At 51.0% G+C, this 24552-nt stretch overlaps 1 protein-coding gene across 6 annotated transcripts in view; it reads right to left on the minus strand.

The window, feature by feature from the left end:
- Nfatc2 (nuclear factor of activated T cells 2) overlaps positions 1–21919 on the minus strand; it is a 126701-nt gene extending 104782 nt beyond the window's left edge. For 3 of the 6 annotated variants that reach the window (XM_021180900.2, XM_021180887.2, XM_021180906.2), the window contains exon 1: positions 21732–21919. Coding sequence is in view for 3 of the 6 variants with exons in the window: in XM_021180854.2 (XP_021036513.1) it covers positions 10319–10448 (130 nt within the window). In the remaining 3 variants the exon portion in view is untranslated. Of the gene's footprint in view, positions 1–10318; positions 10623–21731 lie in introns of those variants that run through there. The other 3 variants (XM_021180854.2, XM_021180861.2, XM_021180892.1) reach the window with 1 other exon arrangement.
- Between the last annotated feature and the right edge of the window lie 2633 nt (positions 21920–24552).

The raw sequence follows: 24552 nt of genomic DNA on the forward strand, positions 1-24552 counted from the left end.
TGACCTGGGGGCTTCTTTCCCTGGTACCCAGCAAATAAGTAAACCCTCTGAACTCTCTTGCCCTAGACTGGGCTTGGCTGGCCTTGGATTTCACATAAACGGGGTCACACAGGCAGTGTCAATCCTAGGATTCTCCTAGGTGGGGCTTCGTAGGTTTCTTTTTCAGAAGTGGGGGAGGGGTGCTGCTTCCTGTGAATGAACCTTCGTTTCCTTTCATCCGCCACCCTCCCTCCACTTTTAAAGACCTGCGGTTCCTGGAGAACAAGCCTGAGATCTGGAGATCTGGCAGGCGAGCTTCCTTAGCAATAGGGGAAGGGACGATCTGGTCAGAAGTGTTCACCGAAAATAAATGGCAGACAACTCTCCCACAGAAGCCGGACTGGCCACGACACAGCCCACCCAGCCCAGGGCAGCCCCACAGGAAGGGATGAAGTTAGACACTCGCTGGCTCCTCTGTAGCCTCCTCTGAGAGCTGAGCCCCTCCGCCCATTCGCACTCCCTCAGAAGCCAGACCCCTACAAGCAAACCTTCCTCTTGGTTGCCATGGCGACATGAAACCCTAAACTAGGGACTCAGACCAAATACCATGTATACCCTTCTCTACCCCCAGCTCCCATTTAATGTGAGTGCCATGTTTCCAGAGGTGGGCACCCTTAATCAGTGCACCCCCCACCCCACCCCCACACACAAACACACACCTGGTCATTAAGACATTCCTCCCAGTCCACCCAGCAGAGGTGACATCACCCACCATGGATTTCAAACCTGCAGCCCACCTTCTGAGGATTAGGCAGGCAAACAGCCCCTTCCCTCAGCCTTTAAGAGGCTAGCTACAAACCTTTCAGGCTTAAAGGGTTTCCCTCACTGAGCAGCCCCCTTCTGCAGGCACACCCCAGCAGGTCTGTTTTGATAAGGCCTTGACAAATCCCCATGCATTGCAGGCCACTTTCTGGCCTTCCGAAAGCTCGAAAGCTCGTTCAGGCATAGCTCAATTAAAATTCACAGGGAAGGGCTTGCTAGGAGAAACGTACTTTATTAACTTATAACAGGCCCTTTTCCAAATCCTTACATTAGAAGGCTGGGCCCCAGTGCCAGCTCAGGAAAAGAGGCTCCCCCCACACTCTGTCTCCAGCTCAGCCTGCTAAAAGGGAGCAAGAGAACACATTAAAGGTCCAGGGCCCAGGGTTTTGGGAGTAAGTGCCAAGGGATGTGGAGACGGCTCAGTTGGTAAAGTGCTTACAGAGCTGAGCCCAGTACCCACATAAAAAAAGCCAGGCATGGTGACAAAGCCCTCTCATAATCCTAGCACTAGGGAAGTGAAGCTGGGCAGAGCCTAGGGGTTTGCTGAGTCCAGCTAAACGGGTGTGTTTCTGGTCAGTGCAAGAGAGACCCTGCCTAAAACAAGATAAGTCAGATAGCCACTGAGGAGAGACACCCAAAGTTAGCCTTTGGCCTTCAAACACACACATACACACACACACTACATGCCATGGTTGGCCGTCACTGGATGGTCTATCTAGTAATATCCACACCACAGAGGAGAACCCCGAGGCATGACCTCATTTCTTCAACAGATAAACAGTAAGAAAATTGGCTGGTTGGGACTTTCAAAAGATAAAGGAATCAATGGTTGAGTCAACCACTCACAACACAAGGATCTTTAGGGCTGGATGCAAAAACAAAACAAAAACAGCACAAAACAGCAAAAGCCCCTGGAAGACAAAGAGTGAGACTTGAACACTGGATGGCTGATATATAAACGACTTTATATGACTCTATCTTTGGCTGTTTGTATTCTTGCCTTTTTTCCCCCCATAGACCCAACCAGCTGTGCATCAGAATTGTTGGGGAGACATCATCTGCGGGTGGGGGTGTTGCATTGCATTGCAGCATGGCCCTAGCACGCAGAGGCCAGGGCTTCACCACCAGCAGCTTTTCATAAGCTGTGTGTGGTGGATGGGTTAGCTCTAAATTTGACACACCAAGGAGGAGAAACCTCTGGAAAATCTGCCCGCATCTCCCAACACATCTTTGGGGCATTTTCTTGATTGCTGGTTGATGTGGGAAGGGCCTAGTCCACTGTGGGCGGTGGTGGTGGTGGGCTGGTGGGCCCCGGCTATAGGAAAGGTAGCTGAGCAAGTCTGAAGTGAGGCTTCTGCCCTCCACGGCCTCTGCTCCAGCTCCTGCCTCTGCGTTCCTGCTGGAGCTCTCTGCCCTGACTTCCCTCAGTGATGAACTACGATCGGGGCATCCAAGTCTAACAAGTCCCTTCTTTGCCAGGTTGGTTTTGGTCGGTGTTTTATCACAGCAACAAAAGAGCAAACAACAACACTGGTTGTGGAGGGCCATTCCCATAATCCCAATATTTGGGAGATCAAGAAAAGAGGGTCAGAAGTTCAAGGTAATCCCCGACAAGTTTGAGGGCCAGCCTGTGCTACATAAGGCCTATTTCAAACAACGCCAAAACTGTGCTGAGCCCTGGGAACATCGTTTTACCCATTTGAATGAATTTCCTTTAAAACAAAATGTTTCCATCATTTTCTACTTGTGTGTCTATGTGCATGCATACATGTGCTAGAGCACACGTGGGAGATCAAAGGACAACATGCGGGAGTCAGCTTTCTCCCTCCACCTTCTGGGACCAACTCAGCTTGTCCCTCGTGGTAGCAAGCACCTTTACAAACCGAGCCATTGTGCTGGTACATTTTTAGTTTTTAAAAAGTCCGTTTATTATCGGCGTGTGCTCTGATGTACACATGGTGGTCAGAGGACAACGTGTGGCAGTCAGTCCTTTCCTTTGCTCATGTGGGTCCTGGGGATGGAACTCAGGTCGCCAGGCTTGCTCAGAGCATGCCTTTCCCCACTACACCATCTCTCTGGCTCTGAAGACATTTTTTTTAACTCATTACTAAAGCCAGGGGGAGTGAACTATACACTCTGCTTGAGGGTTTTGATATTGGGGGAGGGGGGCAGAGTCCAAGTCCCCAAGAGCAGCCGTATTGATTTTTCTCATATATATATATTTGTCCATATATTTGGGGGTTGTTTTTTGTTTTTTTGGTTTGGTTTGGTTTGGTTTTTTTGGTTGGTTGGTTGGTTTGGGTTTTGGTTTTTCGAGACGGGGTTTCTCTGTGCAGCCCTGACTGTCCTATCCTGCAACTTGCTTTCTAGACCGAGCTGGCCTAGAGATCCTCCTGTCTCTGCCTCCTGAGGGCTGGGATTAAAGGTGTGTACCACCTCTGCAGATGTCCATATCTTTAACACGGGATCTATTAACTACACAATTCTATGAATCACAATGGGATGGAGATGGGCATAGGTGACCATTCTATCACTGCCCCTTACTGTTGCACTCTGGAGAAAATTTAGTAACAAAAGGTCAGAGGGAAAGTCAAAGGCAGCTCCCCGTACTCCCACTGGAGGACCACACAGCCTGGACCAGCCCAGCCCAGCCCAGTCTCCAGGCAAGCCTGATGCCCTAACTCAGTTTGGAAACTGCCATCAAAACCTCAGCTCGGAGCGATGGCTCAGTGGTTAAGAGCACTGACTGTCTTCCGGAGGTCCTGAGTTCAAATCCCAGCAACCACATGGTGGCTCACAACCATCTGTAACAAGACCTGATTCCTTCTTCGGGTGTCTGAAGACAGCTACTTACATGTAATAAAAAAAAAAAAAAAAAAAAAACCCTCAGCTCAAAGGGTGCAGCAGCTAGGGAAGTGAGCTGGCCACAGCTCTCTGGGAGCCTGAGGCTACTTCCTGTGCTAGGGAGGGAGGAAGTCGCCCCTAGGGGAAAGCCACAGGGCATCCACCCATCATGGAGCTGAGTTTTCAAGGCTGCTCCTTTCTGGCTCAGCACACACCTGGGAGCTGCCTGCATCACCCAGAAAGCAGCCTCCAGAACTTTCCAGCCAACAAAGGAAGCACTTGCAGCCGCTGGGTTCCGGGCAGAGCAGGTACTCCAGAGCTGAGCAGAGCCGACAGGGGTCTTTGAGTCAGAACCAGACAGGCTTCTGTGTTTGCTGACTTGCTCAGGCACCAGGTAGAGCCTGACAATCAACAGACACCACACGCCTCAGGGCTCACCTGCTCTTCTGGTTAAAGGCACACCACAGCCTAAGGAAGGGGCTCTTTTCCCCCCAGGAGTCAGGATACTTAGAACAGCCTACCCAGGGCCCACCCATCACCATCCACAGTTACAAAGCTCAGGCCACTGGGGCAGGAATCCCATACCTCACCAAACCCTCACTTACGCCCTAATGGGACTATTGTCTTCACCAGACACAGCAGAGATAAGAAACATGAGCCAAGAACCAAAGTCATATGGCCTCTAGCAGCCCACTAAGAGACCTTATAGCATCTTTGCATCATCTAACCTGCGAGCACTGGTCAGCTTGCTGCAGGCCTCGCATTTCTGCTCAGCCCAGGTTCCCAGATAGCCAACAAGTCAAGCCAGGGCCTTTGGGGTTTATATATGGTGTTCTGACTTGCACAATGGAAGGGAAGAAGGGCTCGGGTGCCACCCCCACCCCCAACCAAGAAGCACATGTGACAGAGAAAGAAACAAAAACAGAGGCTGGGGGATGTGGCTGCTCTCCACAGAGTGCTGGCCTAGCTTGCACGAATCCCGGGGGCTTCCATCCCTGGTGCTTCATAAACTGGGTGTAGTGGCCCTGTAATCCCAGCACGTGGGAAGTGGAGACAGAAGCATTCAAGGTCACCCTTGGCTACAGAGAAAGTCTGAGGTCAAGAGGAGCATGTTATATGAGATGAGAGAGGAAGGGGGGAGGAGGAGGAAGAAGAGGGGGAGGGGAAAAGGAGGGGGAGGAAGAGAGAAAGAAGAAATGAAAAGCATAAAGTGAAGAAGAGCCAATCCCCCCCTCCCCCCCCCCCGTTACGTCCTATACTTTTTCTAATTCTATTTTGCTGGTGAGTTCAGGCATCTGGGCCCTCCCATCCCACCTGGTCACATACAGAAGCTGCCATGCATGGGGCTGTCGGATGCCTACTGGAGGCTGCAGCTACGGGATGCTCTGGGGACACATTGGTTGTGTGCTGTAAGGCTGAATGCACACAGAGCCTCAGATCCCAAGCACCCCTGCTCCAGACAGGCCTTGCATTGCCAACGCATGAGGCTACTTTTCTTGTCCTTAGCTCCCCACCTTCTGGGCTAGAGAGCCCAGGAGCCAATGGGAGTGCTGCTCTCAGGCTCTGTGTGCCACTGTTCCCCGTCAGAAATTAATGATAAGGGACAGTGAGCTTTCCAAGCTAGAATGATGGAAGGGGGGTGCGGGGGGGGGGGAACGACACTCCAGCCCCACTTCCTCTGTGGTCAGGGATCTTCTCACCTCCCCTGGGGCACCTGAGGACCGTGTTTGTCCAAAGCAGGTTCATTAAAGCCTGCCCTTAACTCCACACAAAGGGCAGCATCTCTGAAAGTCACGTGTGTCCAGCAAGCCAGCTCACTTAGTATACAGGCCTATTTTTAGCAGCACCAAAAAAAGCCAGTTACTATATCACAGCACCTCATTTGTCCCCATTTGTTGACCAGGCTGTGTCCCATGCCAGTTCCAGGTTATCCAGGCAAAAGCAGGCAGCAGGTCTCATTCATCTCCCCGCCCACTGGGCCTGGCACCAAACCAGCATGCCATGTGTTTGCAGGAAGGATGAGGTTTTCACTGTGCCTGCAGATGGGTTGAGAGCAGGTATCCTCAAGCGGATGGATGGGCAGGTGACATCAGGGGCTCCCTCGAGAAATGGTGGGAAGAACCGGGCGTGGTGGCGCACGCCTTTAGTCCCAGCACTCGGGAGGCAGAGGCAGGAGGATTTCTGAGTTCCGAGGCCAGCCTGGTCTACAGAGTGAGTTCCAGGACAGCCAGAGCTACACAGAGAAACGCTGTCTCGAAAAACCAAAAAAAAAAAAAAAAAAAAAAAAGGTGGGAAAAGCCCAAGGCAGTGGGAGTGGGGAGAGGCTGCGCCCTGGGGGTCACAGGTGGATGGTGTATGCTTGTATGTATACTCTGTGCTCATGACATACGTGTGTTCGAACAGCCAGTTCATGCATATGTATGTACGTGTGTGTGTGTGTGCGAGTGATCTGTGATTTTTCATCAGCTTTTCGAACAGTGTGAGCCCAGCAGCGTAAGGACCACAGAAACAGACTCTGAAAAGCAGCAAGCAATGCTCATAGGGCATTTGTTTGACTTCACAAAGGTCAGACCCACTGAGGCAAACTGGTTGTATAAGCACTGCTACCTGTCTGTCCCCAGCACAGCATCCAAGTGAAATGATACTTCTGGAGGTGACCAGAGAATTCCAAGTTGGGAGAAGGAAGGGTCCACAGAACCCTGAGCATGCCCAAAAGAACCTTAACAGAAGGAGCCACCAACAGCAGCACATCTCCCCTCCGGGGTGGGATCAGCAGCCACCAGGACCCTAGTGCCCTAACCCTCCTCTCTACACAGGATAAACGTGGATAGCTCATCCACTAGCAGAGAAGGGAGAGTTTGCTCTTGAAACATCTCCAGGCAAACAAATGTGGAAACAGGGTTGGATCATATCTTAGATACAATTTACCCAAACTGACTCCTGTAGAAACAGCATAAATAGAGGTGGTGAGGTGGCTATGGGGGGGGATGGGGGGGGGAGCTGGCCAACAAACCTGACCGCCTGAGTTCAGTACCCAGCACCCACATGATGGAAGGAGAGAACTGACTCCCACAAGTCCCTCGGCATAGAGAGAAGAGAAACCTAAGGCCACTGCACACACGAGAATATCACAGATAAGTATCACTCAGGAATACTGCTGGGAAGGCCCTTAGTATACAATCAAACAGATAGCACCACCACAGGAAAATGCATATAGTGGCCAAGTAGTGTTTATACTGGGAACAGTGGGCTTACCTACAGTATACACTCACATGCTTATGCTCAGATGGCCTGTATCAACCAATGTGCAACCGGTCTAAGAATAAGATTATATTTTTGTCATAGGCACTTAAAAGACACTTTTATGCCAACCGAGTCCTGTTTCTAGTAAACTCCCAGGGAAACAGGAATAAATACCTTCTGAGCATAACACAAGCATTCATCTAAATCCTATACCAGCATCCAAGGTCCTCCTGCCAAGGTCAAACCCAAGGTCGTTCTTACGGAGGACCAGAGCCCAGTGCTCGGCATCTACACTGGGTGGCTCACAGCCAACTCCACCTCTAGCTCCAGAGGCCCCGATGCCCTCTTCTGACCTCTGCAGACACCCGCATGCTCACGGTGCACATGCCCATACACGGTTACATACACAAACACACAGTTAAAAATAAAATATTATTCTGGGGGGTGGGGAGGAGGTATGGGATGTGGAACAGTTGGAGGGTGAATCGGGAGAAGGGGAATAAAATATGGAGTGTAAAAAATAAATTAATTTTAAAAAATATTATTCTAAAAAAAAGGCGAAGATGGCTACCATGTCCATTTTTATGTAATCTTCTACTTGAGGTACCAGCCAGTGCACCTGAAAAAGACAAGTCAAGAGAGGCCTGAGAAGGGGCGAGACAGTTCAGCGTGGGCAGAGCTGGGTCTTTTCGCCCTGGTATCCTCAGGCTCGGACATGGTAGGTGATTAGGAAATCGGCTGGATGAGTGCCTGGTTCACGCTGGCTGTGAAAGCATGGGTTTAATAAATGCTAGACAAAGCCCACAGGGATTGAGTTCAGTGGCTTAACTCACTCCAGCCATTTACACGTAAGCGAGCCAGGGTCCAAAGATGTCAAATGACTTGCCCTAGCCCACCACTCCTGTCTTCAGTTCCGTGCTTGCCATAGCCCCATGGACCAAGTGTCTCCCATCCTATCCAGGGGCGGAGCCAGAGGCCTCCCATAGTAGTTCAAAGCCTAGGCTCTGACTTCAGCTCTGCCAGCTCTTCCTTTTACAAAAACTTTAAACACACACACACACACCACGAGAGAGAGAGAGAGAGAGAGAGAGAGAGAGAGAGAGAGAGAGAGAGAGAGAGCGCCACGGCTGCTGGTCAGGCCTCCCCAAACTTCCCTTTGTGCCTTTACTAGATTTCATGTGGCATCTGTCTCACTGTTGACCCTTTTTCCGCTGTGGATTTTTGCCAGGCTCCTGCCCAGCTAACTTAAGACTCATCACCAGGATGCTATCATCCCAGACCAAGGCCTAGTACTAAGATAAAGATCAGATCAGCTCTCGGGGATTCCTGCCATGAAGACACAGAGAAAGGTGACCTCCAGAGCTGAAGAACTTCACATCTGCCTCCCAGAGCTCTGAAGTCCCTTCTGTGCGGCTTGACAACACCCACACTTTCCCAACAGATTCCCAGAGCATCACTAGCCACACCTGAGCAAGGGTCTCACCTGGTGACTTTCCTAAGAACACAACTTGGAAGGGAGTTGCCAGGGAGAAGAAACTCAAGTCCCCTAAGGGGAAGGTCAGGTCAACAGCAGTGAATCAGGCTGACAGCAGGAGAGGAGAAGGGAATGGCCCCACATGCTGTGATCTTCCAAACATCTCTAGCCCTAATCTAACCATGAAGAAAACATCACAGAAATAAAATAAAGCAGGGGTGGCACAGGCCTGTGACCCCAGCTCTGAGGATGCAGTGGCAGGAAGCTGTCTAGTTCCAGGCCAGCCTGAGCTACGTGATACCCTGTCACAGAAATAAATTAAATAGGCTATATATAAGGTATTTATAGCACCTATTTCTAACACAGTGCTTCAAGGCTATCACACACACACACACACACACACACACTCACTGAAAAAGCATGGGCTTTTCTCAATGACAAAGTATCAGTATCAAACCGATACACCATGCTGATGTATGCCTTCCTTGTGGGAAGGGGTCTTGGATATATGGGAACTCTGTGTTACTATCTCAGTGCTTCTATAAATGGGAAACTGGAACCCCCAAATAAAGTATATTATTAAAAACACAACAATAACACAGGGTACCAGGCTTTCCCATGGTCATTAAGCCACCCATCTGCTGGCCACGGAGCTCTGCTTGCCAAGAAAAACTATAAAAAGCACCTCCCACCAGATTTGGCTTGGAAACTATTTCCCCGGAAATCCTCACCCTCCACCCTCACCTAGAGAGAGAGAGAGAGAGAGAGAGAGAGAGAGAGAGAGAGAGCCTGAGAGAGGAGTGTGAATTCCCTGCCAGATAGGACTTTAATCTTAATGAACACACAGCCCACTGATGTGTGTGAATGGCTCACAGATTGCTAACTGTGTCTTTTCAAGGGAAATCTGTCCCTAGAACGGACTTCTAAAAAATATGAACACTGGCTCTTTGACTCTTATTATCATCTCTAGCTGAAACATAAAATTTGTCACCAAAGCAAGTCCCTCCCCAAAGGTTGTCCGTGAGGACCCTGCTGGGAGAAAGGGTTAATGCCACCAGGACTCCCCAACTCCCCAGCCTGGCATCAAAACCCTTCCTACGCACCAGGCACCAGATGCCCGCAAGCCCGCAGCCACTGAGGCATCTGGAAGCTGCCAGCAGGCTTGCCCCTGAGCCTGCCGCAGGCAAGGGCTGGGCTGTCAAAATCAGGAAACCTGGTTAGGTTTTCTTGTTTGCTCCCAGGCAACAAGTTTTCTAACCAGAAAATGCAATGGGAAGCTGGGCATAAAGCCTGCTACCGCCTCTGACAGATGCTGTTAAATGCTGGAGTGACAGAGGCGTTGCCCAGCCCCCAGCAACAGGGGGCCAGACTAAACTTCAGTAGAAAGAGCGGGTCCTCCTCTCCCAGGTGCCCCATCCATGAGAGCATGGGTGAGGGGCTGGTGAAAGCTCACTTAGTAACCTGGTCCACCTGCAGCGACTGGTAAATTCGGAGAGGAAATGGGCCAGCCTCCTGGCACCAGAGGCAAACCACCCTCAAGCATGAGACAGAGCCTCTTCCTTAGTTTCAACACAAAGTCCCCAACAACCGGCTCCCAGGATGCCACAGGCTCACTGTCTCACAGCCTCAGGGGTAAGACTGTCAGGCTCAGCTGCAGCCTCTCTGACATCCTTGAGCACACGCCCCTCTACCGAAGCCGCTCTCAGAAAGCAAAAACATCTCGCTACAGCCTCTGGGCTGAACTGAAGAGCTAATCATCCTTTGTTATACTGACAGTGACCCTCAACCTCCTGGAAATCTCCCCCCTCCCCTATGGTGTGGCCACTCTGGCTCCCCTCCCTGTCACTAGGGCAGGAGCAACTCCTGCTGCAGGCTCCAGGAGGAAGCCCTGCATCGGGTCCCTAGGCCCTGTCCCCGCCAGGGCTCTAGGACTAGGCTTGGGGAGCCTCCACCGACCTTCGATAGGGTTCAGATAGTCATAATCGAAGAGGATGGAAAAGTCCAGCTCGTCTTGGGGACTGCCCCCGGGCTCGTGGCCTGGACCGTCCCCGCCATCGGGGTCGGGCTGCGGCTCCGGGGCGTCCATGGCTCGGGGCGTTCGGGCTGCGGGTTCGTGTAGGGTCGCGGTGCGCAGAGCAGGGGTCACCGTGTCTGTGGCGCACGGTGAGGCCGAGGATGGCTCACGGCGCAGTGGGTCCTGGACGCGTCCGGGGAGCGGGTGGCGGCGCGAGCTTCCTGCTCAAGGCACCTGTTGCAGCCTGGAGGGGGCGGGGACGGCAGTGGCTGGTGAGGCGGGGCGCCGCCCGGACGGGGAGGGGCACAGCCCGGTCTGGCCTGAGCGACAGGCCCAGACAACTTCTGCTTCACCTGCTGCTGTCTGACCCAGGGTCCGGTCAGAAGCTGTTGCCTGTGAGCTCTACCTTAGGGACCACTCGCTGAGCCTTTCCCGATTCCTAGGAGAGGGGCGCCCTGTCTTCTTGGGGATGCCCACAGCTATGGCTCATGCTAAAGTGTCTGTCTCTGATTTGCAAGCTCCAAACTCAATTGACCAGGCCTGGGCCACCTACCACGTGCCACCCAGCATATAGCAGCCACTGTGGCCCGGTTGGGACAAATTAGGGATAAAGATCATCACCCCTTTTGATAACCAGGAGAGAAATCAGCAGAAGCTGCGAAGGCTTTGGCGCCAGAGGGAAGTGACACGCGAAGTTTGATTCATGATGATCTGGGGACCCTGTCCTGGTAGTGAGAACAGGAAGTGGTCTGGTGTGTGGGAGGCAGAGCTGACAGGTAACCTGTACATCCGGCTGACGGAAGATGTAGATTACCAGGCTCCTCCTCGGGTCTCTCAGTTCCTAGTCTGGATTCAAACCCAATATTATGGAATTTTGATCAAGCCCCTAAGGCAGAGGTTTGGGGTGACTGCTGAAGAACCCAGGGCCACCCTCCAAAGAGATCCCAGTTAACAACTTCTCAGAGCAAGAAACAAGGTAGCAAAGCGGAGATGGGCAGTGCTCCTCGATAACCCCACCCCCACCCCAGCATGATTACAGTCACCAAAACAGCTTTTAAAAGCCAGGCTCCGCTGCAACTGCAACCTCAAGAGAGGAGGTGATAAGACCAAAGATCAGAAGTCTGGGTGGGTGGAGCCCTCGGGTCCTGGTCACCCAAGCTTGGTGACAATGACTGCACTCCTGCCTGGCAAGCATTCTTCAGTGGGAGCCACTTCTCCACCGAGAAGGTGTATCTCAAGCCATCCATCACTGAGCTGGGTGTGGTTGGTTAGGCAAGCTGATAGTCCCAGCACCAGAGAGGCAGAGACAATAGGATTGCCTCATTTGAGGTCAGCCTGGGCTACAGAGGGAGAGAACGAGTCTTGCCACCAAAACCAAACCACTCTCATCTTTCTTTTTGGAAATATTTGCTGAGTAACTGCTGCAGATACTGAGATTCGGGCTACTGCAAGGCTATCCTGCTACCCTGCTCACAGGACACAGATGCAAAGAGCTGTGAGCGGGCTTTTCCTAAACTCCCCAGCACACTACAATCCAGTGGAGACTGGTTAAAACATCCAGTTTCCTAAGCCTCACCAGGCACCAGTTAAATCGGGGCATGGGGCTTTCTGTATACACACTTAAACAAACTCTTTTTATGTTTCCAGATGAGAAGCCAGAGGTGACAGCAACTGGTTCAGAGTCCACACCACTGCAGGGCCTAGGCCTGGCTCTGCACAAGCTCCAGGTTCTAGGCTTACAGAGTACCTTCTGGCTATCAGGGCATACAGGAGCATTGTAGTGGGAGCATCCAAATGTCTTAGGGGTGGGGACTCCAGCCAAGACCTTGATCTCTAGAAGGAAATGCATCTTCTCACCAGGTCCTAATGACAGGGACCCAAGGTTGGACTCTGAAATTTGGCCAAGGAAACACAAGAGAAGCACTACCGTAGAAATGAGCGAGCTCTTGAATCCTCGGCCACCTCCACCCATCCCTTGCTAACCTTCTGCTCTCACAGTCCTCAACCTCCCTAAGGCTGCAACCAACCCCCTAATACAGTTCCTCATGCTATGGTGGCCTCCCCACCATGAAGCTATTTTGTTGCTACTTCATGCTGAAATGTTGCGACTGTTGTGAATCATAATGTAAACACCTGTGTTTTCCAATGGTCTTTAGGTGACCCCGGAGAAAAGGGTCACCCAAAGGGGTCATGACCCACAGGTTGAGAATGGCTGCTCTATCCCCTGATGACTAAACGCTTCTGGTCAAGCTGGTGTCTATTGCTTGTGCCTGCCCAGAATCTGTCTGCCTTTATTCTGTTAACTGTTCCCCGAGGCTGTTCAACTGAACCCAGAGCCTCACAAGTGTGAGGCAATTATTCTTCCACTGAACTATATATACTCCAGCCCCTGGGAGCTGCTCTTAAGATAATCTTGGTAGACATATAACACAGTTGTCCCATCATGCCTGTCAAGGAAGAGAATGAAAGACCTGCACATGGCCAATCAAGGAATTGTATCTCCAAAGACCTATGAGAGCCACGAAGGTGGTCCATGACCACCTTATTTATAACCTGACATACAGTGGATAGACACATAAAGGGAGCTTGGATAGATGCTTGAATAGAGACATGTTTGGATGAACAGATGGACAGATGGATGGGTGGATGAATAGATGGGTGGTTGTTTAGATGGATGGATAGATAGATAGATAGATAGATAGATAGATAGATAGATAGATAGAAGTTAGATGAGTGGGTAGGTGGATTGGTATATGGATGGGTAAATGGGACAGCTGGATGGGTGGAGGGAAACAGGGATGAATAGATGTCACAACTCTTTGTATCTATAAGTTTCCCTTTAACTATCCTCCTCTCTGAAGCTAAACCTCAGCTAAACCTCTATAAACTACCAGGACTGCCCTCCAATCTCCTCTTACTGTGCCCAAGAGCAAGCTAAGCTAATGAAGGGAAGATGGCTTCTCCGCTGACAGAGTGCTTCCCACATGCCAGCCTTGGGAACAGCCAGACCTCACTTGCCATGCAGAACACTAACTTGGTCGTCCCCTGGAAAAGCAGGCATCTTCTCAGACCAATGCCAGTAGGGCAAGCCCTCTGTGGACTGAGCTACCTCCGGAGCCATTAGAGTCAAGCTCCACTGGCTTCCTGGGTCTTTGCCTATGTCCTCAGGCCCAGTGTCCCCAGGACACAGAAGAATGACAATGAGATAATGGACCCAGTGCTTCCCCCTGGGGGACAGATGAGGACAAAATACGAGAAAAGCCACTCCATGGTTGACTGGTGCGATGGCACGGGACTGGTAGACTAGAGGCTGTGACAATCCATGTCACTTTGCAAGTCTGCACCCAGCCCCAGGCATAGGTTTCTACAAACATTTCATCTGACTTGCTGGCTCCAGAGACACACTGCATGCACATGGTGTTTTTAAAAGAGGGGAGAACCTGTTCTGTGTACAGGGAAACAACCTGCTGAGTTTATCAGAGAGTCCCTGAAAAAGGTAACAGATAAAAATAACAATAACTGCATATTAATAAAGTACTATACAGATAAGGAGCTGGGGCTTGTGCATGCACACGCACGCACACACACACACACACACACACACACACACACACACTTCCAGAAGGCCAGTAGTTCCCACAGGTACAGACACAAATGCCTCACCAGGGCTGGTGCTAAAGGCTAAATAAGACCAACCAACTCAAAGTTCCTGGGTCTCATTTGATCTCTTCACAGAGTATAGAATGTTGGTCTTTTCTGTGCCGCAGTTTCCTTTGCTGCCAACCGGAGGAACAGTCAGCAGCACCCTCCTGGAGTGTGACAGGCACAGACACCAGCATCCCACACTTGGGAGGACCTTGAACGTGGCTCAGCTGTTAAATTCCCACTAACCTTGGAGAAAGACCAAGGTCTGTCTGTGCACTGTCCAGGTCCTGACTGCAGCAGTTAAGAAAAAAGCCATATATTCTGGCCACAAACCTCACATCCTGCCAATGGCCTCCGTGACCATTGACTGTACAGGGCAGAAGCTGAGCACCGTAAATCCAATTGGGAAAGTAGGAACCCTCTCTTCCGGATCCCTGAAGCAATCACTCCTCAACTTCAGCACACTCAGGGATTCGAACTGTTCTAGCTGCTAATAGCATGACGCATTGACATTTTGCTACCAGGATCTGGCTGAAGGTTAGAGGAAAGGGATCAAAATCGTCAGGCAGAATGAGGCACGCCCGTAATCCCAGCACTCCAGAAACCAGGCAGGAGGATTGCTACAAGTTTGATTCCAGCAAGGTCTACAGATATATCTAAAGCTACATTGCTAGACCACCACCCTCAAAAAAATCGAAATGAGAGAGATAACAAGCCCCTAGTAGTTCAACTATATTCTTTTACTATTATTTAGTATGTGCACACACACACCATGGTGCACATGTGCAGATCAGAGAACAGCTTTGCAGGGTCAGCTCTTTCCATCTATCATGTAGGCTCTGGGAATCGAACTCAGGTCCTCAGGCTTGGCAGCCAGCACTCTTAACCTGGAGAGCTGTCTCAGAACCCTTAAACTATATTTTATGCCTTGCTTATTGAAACCAAGATATAGGCAAAACAAAAAGGCTCCATGAGAAAATCCCGTGAGTTAGAGAAGAGTGACAGGCCCGTTTAGAGACGGGCTGGACCATGGAAAATGAGAATACCTTTATTTGAGGTTGTTTAGACTATTGCAAGATTTTGGCATTTATTTTTGTTTTTAAAATATCACATTAACTGTGGCTTATCTTGGTGACTGAGTTTCTTGCTGCCCTCTGTGTCTAGCCCCAGGAGTGACTCACACTCAGGCAAACCCAATCTCAGGAACTATCTCCTAGTCACCAGAGACAAGTGGTTTTCCTTTGCTCAGTGTTAGGGCTTCAGCCAGGGCCTCACACACACCAGGCATGCCTTGTACCACTGAGCTACATCCCAGCCACTGGATTTGTGAGACAGGGTCTTGTTTTGTGGCTCAGACTAACCTGGAACTCACAATCCTCTTGCCTCAGTTCCCCCATGCAGGGATGACAGGTGTATGCCACCACAACCAACAATCTGAAGTTAGGGGGTGACAGAGACAGGTGCTGAGTCAGAGCCCTCCACCTTGGGGTGCCACTGTCCCCCACCCAAAACAAGGCACACAGAAACAAGCATCCTCTCTGCTCCCTGGCTTGAATTTTCATTGTTTTTTTTTTTTTTTTTTTGAAACAGAGTTTTAAAGGCCAATCTGGCCTTGAACTTGCTACGTAGTCAAGGGTAGCCTTGAACTCCTGGTCCTCCTGCTTCCACCTCCAAAGTACTGGAATTAGAGGTGTGTTATTGTGTCCCTAGTGACAAGGAGATCAATTCTGAGAATGGCTTTCTCTCAAAAGCTAGGCGAGCCCTCTACAAGCTGGGTCCCCAAGCACTGGCCCCTCCTCAGCAGATTCACCTCTCCCGGTGCCTACTTCCATGTGAAGGCCTCTCATGGCCGTGGGCCTTTTTCAGATTCTCTGCAGTCTCTGTGTGACCCGGAAATAAAACATCCCAGCCTTCTGCAACCCAGCTGCTCTTCTCCCTGCCCCATCCAGAACTGATAGCAACATGTCACACTCAGGCTAAGGGTTGACATTGGTCAAGACTCCTGGAGTTTGGTACAAAAATATGTGTAATTCTTTAGGAAGGACCCTGGAACATCCTTTGGTGGGCAGAAAGTAATAGCTTAAATTTAAACAATAAAATAAACCAGGAATGGCAAGCAGGGGCGTGAGCACACACACACACACACACACACACACACCAGCAAAACTAGCAGCAAGCACAGTCCCCAGTGGGCCTAGTCTGAGGGCTTCAGACAGGGTCTCGATTAGACCCAAGAACACCTTGGGTGTAGTGATAACCATCTTACCATTTCCCACATGAGAAAACTGGGGCCCACGCAGGTGGTGATGTTTGGTACTTTAGTTGCCAAAATAGAAAGCATTCGTATGGAACCCCACAGTGTCCCAGAGACCATAGTTGGAGAGCCATGGAGCAACCAGGTCATAGGCAGGGAAGCATTCCTCCTGACCGTCTCCTCCATCCACATTGGCTTCTGTCCCCTGCCTGAGCTCCTCAACGGCTTCCCCAGCAACCACTGACCTGGCTCCAGGCCACTCCTTTCAGTCCATGTTGTCCTTTGAGATTAAGGAGTCCACACAATTTTTCCATGTGAGTCTGATAGTGAACTTCAGACCCCTAACTAGGTCCTTCAGGACCTGTCCTGGCACACATCTGTGATCTCAGTTTCCATTGTCTTCCTCTCTGCCCTTTTGCTGGGCTTCAGCCTGGCCACAGACAACCCTGGCACACAGCCTCCTCGGGAGCCTGTGTGAGCATCCTCGGGAGCCTGTGTGAGCACCATTTCTCCTGCTGGGCAGGTTCTCTGCACACTTGCAGGCAGAGCATGCACCATTCAGGACTGAACAAAAACCCACTTCCCTGGGAAAGAGGAGGTATCCTGGCTGAATGAAAAACCCACTACTGGTGATAACTTGTTCTGCTCTCTCACCAAAAACAAATGTGCAAGTCTTTACTCCAGCTGCCTTGGAGTGAGTACCCATTGAGAAGAGGCTAGTCCCTGGGCTGGAAGGGCGAGCACCAATTCACAAAGGCCACAGGAAGACAGAGGCAGAGGGCAGGGATGCAGCCACCAGCCACAGAAGCCGGGACTGCCTGGGCCAGAAGAAGCCAGAAGAGGCAGCCAAGGTCCAGCCTGAGCCTTCAGAGAGCATGGCCTGCCAGCACCAACTCCAGACTTCTGATCCTTAGCACAGTATAGAGGGGTTTCTTCCTGTCTAAACAGCACTGTGTGATGGCCAGTTACAGTAGCCACAAGGAACCAGTCTAACGCATGTGTGCGCACACATACATGTGCATTCACATGTACAAGTGCATGTAAATTTGTACATACATGTGCAGGCAGGCATGCACTTGTCCCAGAGCACAAAGGCAAACTCCTGCCCACTGGCTCCATGTCCAGCATGCTTAACAGGAAACGGGCAGTCTGGCTGCTCTAGGATCTGTGTGTGTGTGTGTGTGTGTGTGTGTATGTGTCTGTGTGTGTGTGTGTGTGTGTGTGTGTGTGTGTGTGTGTGTGTGTGACTGTGTGTACATGCGTACATGCGCACACTAGTGTGTTGGTATACTAGCCTGTGTGTGTGTGTGTGTGTGTGTGTGTGTGTGTGTGTGTGTGTGTGAGGGCCATCAGGTGTCTTGTCTTCAGTCACTCTCCACCCTATCTTTTTGAGACAGGGTCTCTCAGTGAACCTGGAGGTTACAGTTTCTGCTAGATTGGCCCCATCTGGCTCCACCCTCATCTACCCTAGGCTTACACCTCTACCTCTACCCCCAGCTTTTTTTATGTAAGTGCTAGGAATCTGAGCTCAGAACCTCATGCTTCTACAGTAAGCTCTTTACACACTGAGCCATCTCTCCAGTCCACCGCAGCAGTTCCAAATACCGCTCAGCTCAAAACTTACTATTACTCTCTTATCTGTGGGGAAACTGAGGCACGGGAAAGTGAGGTTCCTCACACAAGGTCACACAGCTCTTAAGTAGCAGATGTGGATGGACCCTGTGACCAGCACTCAGGCTGTTGATTTTCTGGGTTATCATAAATCCTCCTGGGATCCCCCAGAGACTCACAGGATAAGAGGCCTGGCCCTGCCTTTCAAGGGGCTTACAGCCATGATAAGAAAATAGTTTTAGAAAATTCAAGTCTACTCTGGAGAGCTTCCTTCTACAGCATTGAGTTGTGAGAGGATAGGTTGGGCTGTCTGGAGAGCCAGTGGGAACTAATCAGGAAGGGGTCTTGGCAGCCCCCTGTTCTGAGCCTCCTTGCTGGCCACCTTCCTCTAATAGCAGTGAAAATGTCTTTTATTGTCCTCAGAGGCAAGGCTAGGGGAGGCACCTTCTTTGTCCGCCTTTTCCAATGTCTCCTGCATCTCTTCTCTTCCAAGACGTGCCAGAGAACATCACTGGGCTGGAGAAAGAGTAGAGCCAAGGTCTAAGTGATGTGAATGTTGGTGGCAGTCAGAAGTTAGGCTGGTGTTTGCAAGTACCAAGACAGCTGAGCCTGCGCTTCAAACTGACTCTGCCACTTTCCTACTGGGTAACCGTTGGCCAGTTCTCTGTGCCTCCCTGTGCCTTCTCTGTGCCTCACTACCCTCCTCCAGGGAGGAGAGTTACAGTACACGCCAAATACAGTCTCAGAGAAAAGGAAAAGACATTGTAAGTTGGAGGCAGACAGCCCCAGACAGCCCTGAGTCAACACCAAACTAACAGGGACAGTGGTGGCTCATCCAGGGCCAGGCCCTACACTTCTCCTGCTGTGTGCGACTTCTGGCAAAGCTGGTCTTTCTGTCCTCACCCATCAGATACCAACGCTGGGTATGCGTTCACCGCATGTTAAACAGAGCTAAGTCTTTTATATGCATGGTTTTGTGTGACGCGCGCGACAGCCCTACGAAGACTATACTGTCATTAGTCATTTTTTGCAAATGAGGACATTGAGGCTTCTGAAGTCATCACATCTTAACCCAATCTGTGTCATTTCAAAGCTCCAGGAAGTTTTAAAAAGACCTTAAGAGGTCTAGGGGACTTTGGGTGTAGTTCAGCCACTGAAGAGGTTGCCTGAGTTCAGTCCCTAGCACCCCATATCCCAGGCATGGTTAGCTCATACCTGTAAACCCAGCACTCTGGAGACAGCAGCAGAAGACCAAAAGTTCAAGGTTATTCTTGGTCACCAAATGAATTTGAAGCTAGTCTGGGCTACATGAGGCCCTGTTTCGAAAGACGGGGCAGGGGATGATCTACAGGACATGTATTAGAAGAATGTCCGCTGATGTTCACTTTCTATTCAATATTAGTTTCTATCTTTAATATGATAGAAATTGCAGCAGGCATTCACAGAGCATTCGTGATGAGAAAAACTGTATCTGGGGTTTGTTGGTTCTCACAACCACTCCTTTTTAAAAGAAAAAAAAAAGCCTTCTTAGAGATTCCATTTTACAGATGAGGAAATTAAGGCACAGAGAGGTGAAGTTAATTTCCTGATAGCCCACAGCTGTGACGTGGCCAAGCAGATACCCCAACCCACACAGAAGTCAGGGGGCCAGGGCCTGGGAGGGAAGCAAAACTCATCTCAAGTTTGTTTATTCCTGAAATACTTTCCATCACCTTTCAGATAACACAGAACACTCCCCTTCCACATCTTTAAGCTCCCCTAGGGCTTCAGACCATCTGCACAGCAAGCTTGCAGTTTTCCTTGCCGTGCAAATACTTCTATCCTATGCCCTGGGACTGCCCATCAGCACGATCCCTGGGACGGGACGCTGAGGGTCTCATCCAGCAGGCAGTTGAGTTTAACGCTGCCCTCGGTGCCCTCGTTGTTCTCTCTGGGGACCCCTAGGCCCAGAGAACAGCGATTGGCCTATCTCAAGGCAGCTGTCTGTGATGCCTGGAGCTGTTTTCTGTGAGCCTTAGTGCTGTGTCATGCTTGCAAGGTTTAGCCTGGTGTCCTGCATCCTGCCTATACAAGCACAGCGGTATACACATAAGTCCCACTCTTGTGCACTTGAACACGGACTGGGGAATGGGACAAGGGACCTGTGTCCTCCCAGACCTTAACAGAAAAGCAACATTCCCAGCCCAGGGCAGAGGGTTACAATCGCCACAAGAAGGCACAAAGCAGACGCCAGTTTTCCCCTCTGAGTTCTCCGTGTGGGCCTCTCTTCCTCCCTCTTGGAGCTAAAATCTGGCATTTGTCTGTCTGTGCTGTCATCCTGTCATTTGTCCCCCCCCCCCAGGTCAGAGCATCTGTCTGTCTGTGCTGTGGTCCTGTCCCCTCCACCCTAGGTCAGAGCATTTATGTCTTGGCTTTGGTTTGTTCTGCAGTAAAAACCACTCCAAGGCCTTGACATATGCATGGCCTGCCCATCACTCAGGTCCTCTGAAAAAAAGAACACACTTTTAACTACTGAGCCATCTCTCCAGCCCTTCCATATTCTTCCTTCCTTCCTTCCTTCCTTCCTTCCTTCCTTCCTTCCTTCCTTCCTTCCTTCCTGACATCACTCTGACTCGTGACACAATATTAGCGCTTTTTTCTCTCTCTTGACATTATGTTACTGCACCAGTGCCATTTAAGCACACTGACAGAGGGCAGAGTAGACTGGTACCAGGAAAAGGTCCCAAGCGCTGGCAGGATCCGGCTTTCAAAAGTCCCGCTCTACTAAAAAATAAACTGAGGTTGAAGGTGGCTAAACGCATCTTTTACTGAACCGGGATGGGGCTTGGACCCAGTTTTCAGCAAGACCCACCCCCACCCCCACCTCGGGCTTACTTGCCAAAGCTGTCATTTGCCTCCGCCCCACCGCGCCCCCCCAGGACTTCAGTCCACCACGCCGAGCACAAAACCTACATTCAACTCAGATTTTATGACACGGGGCTAACTCCTCCTACGCGGATGTATTCCGCTTAACCCTTCAGCCCTTCGCATTCGGCGGTGCCCCTGTCCCTCCCTCCACACGGGCTGGCCCCACAGAAACCACCCAACAGCTTCCACTTTAAAGACCCGATTTCTGACTCCCCAGCCCAAACCCCTCACAATCCCAACCAGATGGGCTAGATTTCATATTATATTCTCACTCATTAACTCTCTCCCGTAAGAACCAAATTGGATGGCTTCAAGGTTACATCTCAAAGGAGAAGATGGAGCAGAAACGGGGACAGTGGGGCGTCTGTGATCTCTTTGGCAGAACAAGCTCATGGTATTTTAAATTGTGGTGGGGGAGCTGGAAGAGCCCTCAGACTCATCCCAAAAAGGGGAGAAAATGGCTTAAATTGTTTGAATGGCCCAGAGCATCTGGTGATGTAACTGGGAAGAGATGTCTTTCTGTATTAGTAAATAGCAAAATGTCAAGCCTGTGGGGGGAAAAAAGCTAAATAATAATGATGACAAGGACGGTGGCATCTGCTGTCAAAGCCGAGAGCAGCAAGAGAATAAGCCAGCGGGTTAGCAGCGAGACCCCCCTCCTGGTGTCCCGCGCCACACACACACACACACACACACACACACACACACACACAGGGAAACCTGCCTGGAGACGCTTCCTAGAATCACCACCGGCGACGGCCAGGATGTGCGCGTGCGCCCCTGTTTCGCCGCATCTGTGCTTCTACCTGCGAGCCAGGACAGCGTGGGGTGCCTCCCGGAGGGGTAGGGGTAGGCAGCGGAGCGAGGATGCGATGCGAGGATGCGGGAAGGGATGCGGGCAGGAATGCAGGCAGGGATGCCAATGGCGGCGCGATTACCTCGGTCCGCAGACCCCATGGTGCGGAGGGGCTGGCGGGGGCCCGGCCTGCGCAATGCGGGGCGCTGCATCTGTAGGCGCCGGGCTCAGCAGGCTGGGGACCGTGTGCTGTGATCTGGCGGAGCGCCGCAGACGCTGCAGCGCCTAGGCTCCGCTCCGGGGCTCTGGCTCCCCGTGCTCCCACTCCTGTGCTCCTGCTCCGGCTCTCCGTGCTCCCGCTGCCGTGCTCCGGGCTCCTGCTCAGGCTCCCCGGGCTCCCGGCGCTCCGCGGTCGCTTACTCCAGAGGCAACGCGACTTCCTTCCCCGCGCTCCGTGTTTATAGGCTTTCAATGCAGTAAAATAACGGGATTCCCTCACTGTTTCCTCCTGTTTACTCAGCGCCATGGAAACCCCTGGATCCCGTCCATCTCCAAAACTAAGGGCTTTCCTGAAAACTTCACACTCAGGAATCCATGACGTCGCCTCCTCCGCGGCCAGCCAGCTCCGTGGCTCCTTCGGCCGCCAAGCACAAGTCCCTGATTGTTCGGGGCAGAGAAAAAGTCAGGGAGAGGGAGGCGCGCAGGGGTGGGGGCGCGGCCCGCCAGGCCCTGCAGGAGCTGAGTGCAAACTCGCAGACAGCCACCGCCTCCCCGCTGCAGCTTTGCCTAAATTCAGCCTCCTGACACCCCACTTTCTGAGAGGATACCCCTTGGAGAAGGCTCCCCAGGATTTCAGCCTGCACCCCCGGGTTGTCCAGCATCCCTTGGACACTTGCCCAGGGGTGTCTCCTTAGGCCCTCAGTGCCTCTGACTGCCCAGATTCTTGAGTGTTCAGGGATGAAGAGGAGCAAGACGAAGGAAAAAGAAATAAATAACAGTGCCTGTGCTAACTGTCCAAGATTTTTTTTCCTCAAAGAGTTTATTTTTAGATTCATTTAGAAAATCCAAGGTTTCCAGTATTACTCGGAGGGTCCAGCAGTAAGGCCGAAAAGGAGTCGCTGAAACCAGGCAACGCATGTGTTTACGCATGCTGTGCATAAACAGGAAAATAAAGAGGAGGGATGTCGGGACCTCTGCAGCCTCAGGAAGAGATGTGTGGGGTGGCACACGTGGCTCCCACCTGGGCCATGGCTGGAAAGAGCCTGCTTAGCTGCAGCCGGCAAGACGACTGGGCTGGACTTCAGCTATGTTGCTTCTCCACCTACCTGCGTGTTCCATGGGAATTTCTGGGCTCAGAGATAAAGCCAGCTTTGACAGGCAAATTTGAAATACTGTTGTGGGCTCTGATAAAAAACTTGGGAGCACCCAGGGCTAGTGAGTCATCACCCCCTCCACACAAGAGATACTGATTGGGGGAGCAGACTGTGCCCATGGGACCACTTTGTTCTTCATGCTCACAGTGGCTCCTGGACCTCTACACCTCCCACAGTGACCACTAAGAACCCTTCCTGAGAAAGCCCCACCTCACTCCCGCATAGGGGACTCTCTCTTAAGTCTACCTGCGTCCAGGTGCACCTTCACAGAACAGCTTAGGAAACCTTGTCCCAATCCCAAAGAACAGCCATATATGTCTACCTAAAAAATTCTTTGAAGCAAGGAAGTTATGCTGCCTTCCAACTAAACCAAGTCTCAGAGCCACCAAGTTCTTTACTTACTTACTCTGGAAGCACCCATGATTGGGATGGTTTGACGAGGCATGAAGACAGCTGTTAGTTCAGTCAGCGAGCACTAATATGTAGACAGTGTGTTGGGATATACTCAGCAGAGCTGTTAAGGAGGTCTCACCGAGGCCTCCATACCCATCACCCACAACGGGAACAGGACACCTATCCTAGCAGTCCCAAGTTGCAGGACTTTCAGGTTTAAAATAAAGAAAGTTCCAGGCAGGTTGGTATCCATTGGTTATCATACGCACGAATGAGACTTCATTTCTTTTTGCTTCTAACCATGCAGAGTTCTCACAGATAGGTAGTAAGTACCGTACACTCTGTGTGAACACACCCCCTACCTCAGCACCTACTGTGTGCCAGGTCTAAGGTGGAGAGCATCTCTCAATCCTTGTTCACAGATCTGCAAAGTCATACATGGGCCCTGGAAGCAGCCAGACCTGCACGGACCAACATGGCAGCCACCAGCTACACATGGCTAAGATGAAAGTAACTAATGATTATGTAGCCTGCCAAAGTCAGTTCTTTGATGGCTCGGGGCCACAACATCGCAGGTGTTCAAAAACAGGTGGTTGACGGTTTCCTGCACTGGACAACAAAGTGTAAGCCACACTCATCCTTCCAGAAAATTCTCATGGGCAGCATGGCTCAGACACTCTGAAAGGTCCCCCTCAGCTGGAATTGCCTTGTCAGCAGCCCATTCACACAGGGTGAAATGGAGACACTAGCGAGGCTCGCCACCCAGAGCTGAGCTACGAGTCCAACGAACACGTTTAATGGAAGAGCTAAAGACAGTCATAAACGCTAAAAATACATATCTTTAAAAAATAATAAAGCCTTCCCACGGTCAAGGCGTGAGTGGTGACTAAGCAGGGGACTGGGCTTGTCTGACTGTCTTCAAGTGTTAGCTAGAGGCCTCTCTTCCGGAGACTAAGCCAACCATCTAGCTAAAAAGCCTCTTGTGAGACCCGCTCCTCAGTCAGAGGAGTGTGCAAGAGGCTCAGGTTCCACCTTTAGCACTTAATCTTACTCATTTTATTTTTATTACATGTATGTATGTATGTATTGTGTATGTATGTATATATGTATGTGTATGTATGTATTTGTGTGTGTATATATACCAATGTGCATGTGCCACAGTACACGTGTAGAGGTCAGGGGGCAACCTGTGGAAAT

This window comes from Mus caroli, chromosome 2 (genome assembly GCF_900094665.2).
Source record: "Mus caroli chromosome 2, CAROLI_EIJ_v1.1, whole genome shotgun sequence".
In the NCBI taxonomy this organism is placed as follows: Eukaryota; Metazoa; Chordata; class Mammalia; order Rodentia; family Muridae; genus Mus; species Mus caroli.